The sequence below is a fragment of the Capricornis sumatraensis genome, chromosome 15 (assembly GCF_032405125.1).
Source record: "Capricornis sumatraensis isolate serow.1 chromosome 15, serow.2, whole genome shotgun sequence".
In the NCBI taxonomy this organism is placed as follows: Eukaryota; Metazoa; Chordata; class Mammalia; order Artiodactyla; family Bovidae; genus Capricornis; species Capricornis sumatraensis.
This window is the reverse complement of record NC_091083.1, coordinates 64,758,947-64,766,194: the sequence shown is the minus strand read 5'-3', so window position 1 is coordinate 64,766,194 and position 7,248 is coordinate 64,758,947. Positions and strand designations below refer to the sequence as shown.

Below are 7,248 nucleotides of genomic sequence, written 5' to 3'. Positions count from 1 at the left end.
ACTTTGCCCTCCAGGAGCTGCATTCCTGGGAGTGGGTCTGGCGGCTGAAAGCAGTCTTTTCCATTGGATAGGAAGAAGATGAAGGCTTTCCGGAGGAGGTGGGAAAGACTTTCAGGTGAGGAGGTGGAGTATTAGGCGTACTGACCACCATGGGCCACAGGTTGAGGAGCTGAGATAACAGGACTGCAGGCATGTGCAGGATTAGGGTTGCAGGGGTTGGTCCACCCAGGCTCTTACTCTCCAGGCATAGGCCCTACACTTCAGACTACAGTTCATGTTTGTAAAATGGAACAGAACAAGGGGTAGCCCCGAGGCCCAGGAGGAGGTAAAGCAATGTTCAGCCCACCAGGCCATGAGGATCCAGCTCTTGGAGGGAAACCGGGCAGAGACCCACTTGCTCCCTGGTTGGCTGCATCTGAGAATTTCCCTTGTCCCTGATTCTTCCACTTCGACCTCTTTTCTTCCTTTTATCACAAATATTTTGAGCACCTCTGTGTGCCCAGCGACTCCTATACAAGTTTCAGTCTGGTCAGAGACCGAAGGATACCTCTTGAGTCCTTTGCATTTGCCTGAGTAATTTATCCTCTGCAAAACTACCCCAAGGCCACAGTAGAGTGGGCACCGAGCAACTCCCACCTGTCCACCGCAGGTGGGAAAATTACTGTTTGACATGGTGGCTCTGATGGAAGGTTCTATCTGTCTGTGATCTGGGTCCCTGTTCAGAGCTGTTCCTTGCTTGCTACACTCCTGCCCATCACTCCCTTTCCACCCCGACTCCTAGTTCCGTCTGGGTGCCTGCAGTCACAGCCCCTTGCCCCTCCATCGGGTACCTCGCCCCTTATTAGCTAGGGAGCCCTGGTGAATCACACCCGAAAAGGTGTGGGGGCGAAAGGGGGCGGGGCGAGCCCCGTAGGAGAAGACCGCGCTTCTCGGCCTCCTGCAGGCGGTCCGCGGGTCGCTGCCAGCCTTGCCATTCCCTCTCGTGGAATCCGCAGCGTCGCCCCAAGCCCCCCTCCAGGCTCGGGGCTCCAGCAGGTTATGGCGGACGAGGGTTCGGGTCGGGGCGGGGGGCGGGGGGGGGCGCCTGGAAACCGCTGCGCGCCCGGTGCCTGCGTCTGGGGCCCGAGAGGCTGGGGGACGAGGGTACCCAAGACCCCACAGCCCGCCCTGTAGCTGCCCCGCCTGTCCGGGAGCGCCAGGAGGAGGCCTCTGCGGCCACTGACCTGAGCCCGGAAAACCGGCCTTGTCGGGGACGGCGCCCCAACAACCTGTTGCACAGAAGTGTGGGGGGCTCGAGCTGGAGCCGGCGGGAAGGTCGAGGAAATGACGACTGAGAAGGGCGCCATCTTCATGGAGGGGGCGGAGGTGGGGGGCGTGGGGAAGCAGCCGGTGGGAGCCGGGGTGAAGCTGGTGCGGGAAGAGAAGCTAGAGGTGGGAGCGGAGGCGCACGAAGGCCTGGGGCCCCTGAACTTGGTGGCCCAGGTGTGGACCCGCTGGAAGCCATCAAGTGGGGAGCAGGAGGCCGTGAGTGCCCAGGCAGACAGGGCCTACCTACGACGGGAGCGCAGCTCTGGGCGCACGCACCAGCTGTACCTGGTCCCAAGGAGCTACATCATCCAGAATATTTCTGGCTTCTGGGTCACTGCCTTCCTGAGAGGCTAGAGGCCACTATTACAAAGGACATAAGGAAACTGTTGACTGTCTTGATTGTAATAATGGTTTCATGGAGTGTGTATATATGTCAAAACATGGGACTTCCCTGGTGACCCAGTGGTTAAGACTCTGTGCTTCCACTGCAAGGGGTCACAAGTTTGATCCCTAGTTGGGGAACTACAATCTCATATGCCATACAGCATGACCAAATATATATGTATTTCAACAACATATCAAGTTGTGTAGTTTGTCAATTATAATTTAAAATATAAACAAAGTCTTTTAAAAAGGCAGCTATAGTAATGGTTAGAAGAACGGGTTTTGGAAGCTGGCTTCTTCAGTTGAGTACTACAGCTCTCACCTGCCATGGGATGGCTCAGCAGTCTACCTGAACCACTGGGGCTTGTAACCTCCTCTGTTCAGTTGCTCAGTCATGTCCGACTCTTTGCGACCCCATGAATCACAGCACGCCAGGCCTCCCTGTCCATCACCAACTCCCAGAGTTCACTCAAACTCATGTCCATCGAGTCAATGATGCCATCCAGCCATCTCATCCTCTGTCGTCCCCTTCTCCTCCTGCCCCCAATCCCTCCCAGCATCAGAGTCAAGGAGGCTAATAACAAAACATGCCTCAGAGGATCATATTCAAGATTAAGTGAGCTAACACATGAAAAGTATCCACAGTGTCTAGAACACAGGAAGTATCCCATGAATGGCAACCGCATCTAAAAACTGGTCCAGCATTAAGACTGGGTGGACCTAACAGACAACTACCGTTTTTGTTTGCTGTGCATCCCTTACTATGGTGAATCGTTGTTTCCTAATCACCCATTCCACGTGACTTTGGTGGGCAGAAATTCACAATATCCAACATCCTTGGAGTATGCAGCCTGTTAATAGTGCTCAGTCCCCCTAGATGTAGTGACTGGTCCAAGATGTACAAACAGTAATCCCAGCTGGGCCCCTTAAAGACCTTTCCTGGGATTTATCTATGTTGAATATACTAACATAAAGGGAAGTCTTTTTCTTCTGGGCTTTCTTAACTGGCTAATGTAGGCCTTGGACTTCCCTGGTGGCTCAGATGGTAAAGAATCTGCCTGCAATGCAGGAGACCTGGGTTTGATCCCTGGGTTGGGAAGATCCCCTGGAGGAGCACATGGCAACCCACTCCAGTATTCCTGCCTGGAGAATCCCCATGGACAGAGGAGCCTGGTGGGCTATGATCCATGGGGTCACAAAGAGTCAGACACGACTGAGTGAGCACAGCACAATGTAGGCCTAGACTGATCTATGCCATGCTCTGCCGGCCTCCCACAGAGGAAGACTGTTGACAATGGGATAAAATGGTACAGAGAAAAGCAGAGTGACGACAGGGAGAATCTTAAGGCTATCCTTTGTGCCCCTGCATCTATCCAGACCTGAAGCCAAACCACTCTTGTCCTTGATGACTTATGAGCTAATCAGTCCTTGGGGCTTTGGGCAGTGTGACCTGTCCCTACTGCCTGACACTGAAGGAGTCTTACATGACAGGTGACGTGAGTGAGCAGCAAACCATTACAGCTGGGAGTCCTTTAAAAACCAGGCTCACTGCTGCCAACACTCACACTCACTTGCCATTTCCTACCTGGGGGCCAGAGAGGCGTGCTGAGTGACTCAGTATGGAGGGGCTGGGCAGGTGGGAGAGGTTCTGAACATGCACCAGGCAGAGTGGCAGAAAGCCTGATGGGAGACTGAGCTTTAGGGGAAAGCACTCAGCTCAACCCCCTGGGGGAAATCTGTGTCACCTCAGACCTGTAACCCTTGCGAGAGTCAAGAGACATGACAACAGGACAATGACATATTTATTTACAATTGGACCAAAAAAAGGCATACAGGCATCTTTTAATTAAAAAAAAATGATGATGATTAAAAAAGTCAGAAAAATTGATGTCTGAACCATTTATGAGGAGTCTGTTCACCCACTCCCCCCCCAGAGAGAATCTCTTAGGGAAAAAATTCAAGATGTGAATGAACAAGACTCCATCATCATACTCTGCTGCTTGGGTTCCCTTTCCTCCAACCTGAAGCTTGGTGGACGCCGCTTGGTACTGCAGAGTCACTGTGAGGCAAGGTTGAGAAGATCACTGGTTTGACTGGTTGGAGCTGGTGAGGGCTGCCGGGAGAATCTGGGGGTGGGCCTGAGGTGGGTATGTTCCTAGCTTAGCCAGCATCCTGAGCTTTGTCTTGTGGTGGGGGTCCTAATGGGGCTGGAGCAAGGGTGAGTGGCTGTTACTTAAACCCTGACCCCAGGGTGTGTTTGGTCTCTTGCAACTTGAGAGCAAAGGTCTGTGACAGGCACGGGGGAGGGCAGAGGTTAGGAAGAAGGGGCGCCGATGAGGAAGCCAGGCATCCGTGTCAGCTTCTCTTTCTAACTTAGGCTCCTTGCTTCTTCCTGGGACTCGGGGAAGGAATGACACAACTTACTTTCCACTTTCCTTCTTGCAGGTAGTGTTCTGGGTGTTCCCCAAAGGAGGCAAGAGCTCAGACAGGAAGTGGAGGGGCAGGGTCTGGCTGAAAGAGCTGTGTGGGCACAGGCTGGGGGATGTCAGGGAGAGAACGCCTCTTCTCAGCCACCTGAAGAGGAGACCTGAGGTCTCCAGGCCTTGTCCTGCCCTGGAAGCGGGGGAGGAGAGGGTGTCCCACCAGCACACACTGCAAAGAGCAGCGCCCCCCACCACCCAACCCAGGAAGGGGCTGAGGAGCAATCTGAGGGGTGAGGACTCTCATCCGGACAGACGCGTGAATGCTTGGTTTGGCGCTGGAAATACTTGGCCCCAGATCCAGGGTTTCTTGGCACGAAAGACAGTTCATTGCAAGTCTCTCCTCTGGTCCAGCAAACTCCGGCTGCTCTGAGCAGGGGCGATTCCTGCTGTCCTGGGGCACTTGGCGCTCAGTACTTCTGGGGGATTTCCTTGGCTCAACCAAGATCTGGGCTTGCTCCCAGTGACAAGATGACCAGAGGCCTGGTGGGGAGCCCTGCTTTGAGTAGCCCTGGGAGGAGGCTAGGGAGGAAGGAATAGGGAGGGGAAGGGGCTGGAAGAGGCTGGTTGGCACTGAGGATGCGAGTCCGGGCTGAGCTGTGCTTTGTCGCGGCATCAATGGCGAGGACGGGCAATGAGAGGCTCAGAAACCTCTCTTAGGCCCTGGCGTTTCCTCTTCCAGTTAGTCGTGGGGTAGCCAACAGCCCTGAGGAACTGAGGTGGAGACAGTGACCAGAACCCAGTGTCTCGGTGGATTTATCCATCCTGGATCCATTTGTTAAAAAAAACTAAGGGAGAAAAACCCCAAACCAAAAATACACCTGAATAAACAGGTCCGAGAGTTCCTGCTGGAGGGAACTTCCCTAGCACTGAAGAAAAACAACCCACAAAAAACTCATCCCCCATACAACTGCAATAAGATGATGAAGAAAAATGCAAGATTTATCTACAGGCCTTCCCTCCCCCCACGCAGCCCCGGGATCCAGAACACTGTGCCAGGAGTTACATTCCAAACGAGCAGGAGTTGTTTTATTCTACGTGCCTGCAGTTCCCTGTGCGGGGCGGCTTCCTGTCCGTGGACGGAGTGGGCCAGACCATGGTCCACCCCCATCAGTCTATCTTCACAGCAGCGTAGATCTTGCGGACAAACATGTAGGCTGCATAGAAGCCGATGGTGCCCGTGAGGAGCCAGAAGGACAGGACCATGAGGGCCGTGTAGCCAAAGTAGAGGAGAGAGGGAATGAACTCGACGATGTCCAGCTGGGGCGCGAGTGGGGAGAGAAGGGGGACACTCAGTGCCAGCCTGCTGTGGCCACCCAGGTGCCCCCCGACCTTCGCCCAGACCTCGTGGGCAGGCAGTGAGGGGCAGGTGGGGCACACGGCCAGGGTGAACCTTCATCAGCACCAGAGCCTGTGCTCCGCCCTGCGTGCTCATGACTACTGTGGTGGGTTAGTAACCCATTTTACAGAGGAGCAGGGATTTGAACCTGGAGTCAGAGGCCCAAATCCACTGACCAGGCCATTCCATGTTGGAGTAGGAGTATTCCTGGGGAAGGGCCTGGGAGCTCACTGGGAGATGGGGCTGACCTCAGGGCCCACTGCCAGAATGACGAAGGCAGGAAAGGCCACAGATGTCGCTTCCCCACCGTCCACAGTCCCCAGAACAGTGCAGTGAGACTCGCGGATGGCTGGAGCACAGAATTCGGGGGAGGAGAGAGGCGTTCTCAGCTCCTGACTTTAGGACCAGAGAGTCACCATGAACCTGCCTCAGCCTATGGTGCTCTCCGCCTGAAGGCGCTCTGTCACTTTTTTTACCATCTCACGGGGAGTCGATCCTGGAGCATCTCAACTCCTTAGCTGAGTTCTCAGACCTGGGCAGCGATGCCAGGGAACCTGTCATGTGGTGGGCTTTACTGTGCCAAGTGGAGCTAATCTGGGACCCTGGTATCAGGACCTGCCTGCCCACCAGGGCCCGAGTGGGGCCTGTTCCAGGGCTCTTGGGCAGACCCATGGTCACAAAATGCCAGGAGTCCACAAGAAAACAATAAGGGTCACTGTTTGAGACCATCTCCCTGAAGTCAAATAGCCACAAATTGGGGGATGAAGGCCATGTCTTCCAGCTCAACCACCCATCTCTCTTTTTATGGGCTTTCTTATGGCTGAAGGTGGGGTGAAGGTGACGGGGGGGACAGAGTAGTGCTAAATCCAGTGGTAAAACCAGAAAAGGAGTGAGGCAAAAAGGCGGTGCTGGAAAGTTCCTTAGAGTTCAGACAGGCCAAGGCCATCACGTTTCAGACAAGGCTCTCAGGCTGGCTTTAGAGCAGAGAAGAAAGCCTCGGGCAGAGGCAGGAAGGGCAGGACACTGAGCTGTGACCTTTGTGTAGGCGGCTATGGAAGCAGGCTTCACTTGCCCAACGCTGGCTTTTATCTTCCTTTCTTCCAGGGTCTTGGGTACCCACTCCCTACTCTGTGGTCCTGTTGGGGCTGTCAGTCCAGTACAAAGCCTAAGCTAGTCAATCAGAGTACACCATCCTACTGGACATGAAGAACAGTGAAGGGTGACGTATAACCTGGGCCAATGAGCATCTTCCCTGGGACTGATAACATGAGGACAGAGGAAACACTTTCTTTTATTGCTAGGGCTGCAAAGCTAAAAAGAGACTCTACAGCTGCTACTGGCCATCCTTCTACTTTGTGAAAAGACCTACCTGCAGACTGAAGCCAAGAAAACACACACAGAGCTGAGGTATAAACACAGAGCTCTGATACCATTTAAGCTGCTGGATCTAACCAAGCCTGAAGCTGTATTTCAACTTCTTATTAAACTCACATAACCAAAACATTCTTTTTTTGCTTAAGCCAGCTGGAACTGGGTTTTGGTCACTTTCCATTTAGAAGTTTCCTATAGGGGCTGCAGAGAAGGGAAATTAGATTTGTTTTGCAGGATTCCAGCAATAAGATTGATCTGCAGGTGGAGTTCACAGCGAGGCAGATTTCAGGGTGAATCAAGGAAGACCTTAATAATGACAGGAGCTATCTGAAGAGAATGGGAGCGTCAGGAGGGAATGCCCCTCAG

General features: G+C 53.7%; 1 protein-coding gene across 1 annotated transcript in view; it reads right to left on the bottom strand.

Annotated features, from left to right (window-relative positions):
- Positions 1–3,495: 3,495 nt before the first annotated feature.
- Positions 3,496–7,248, bottom strand: part of TM9SF4 (transmembrane 9 superfamily member 4) — a 52,076-nt gene continuing 48,323 nt past the window's right edge. Inside the window, exon 18 of the mRNA XM_068986676.1 lies at positions 3,496–5,432. Coding sequence (XP_068842777.1) covers positions 5,283–5,432 — 150 coding nt within the window. The 3' untranslated portion in view covers positions 3,496–5,282. The remainder of the gene's footprint in view (positions 5,433–7,248) is intronic.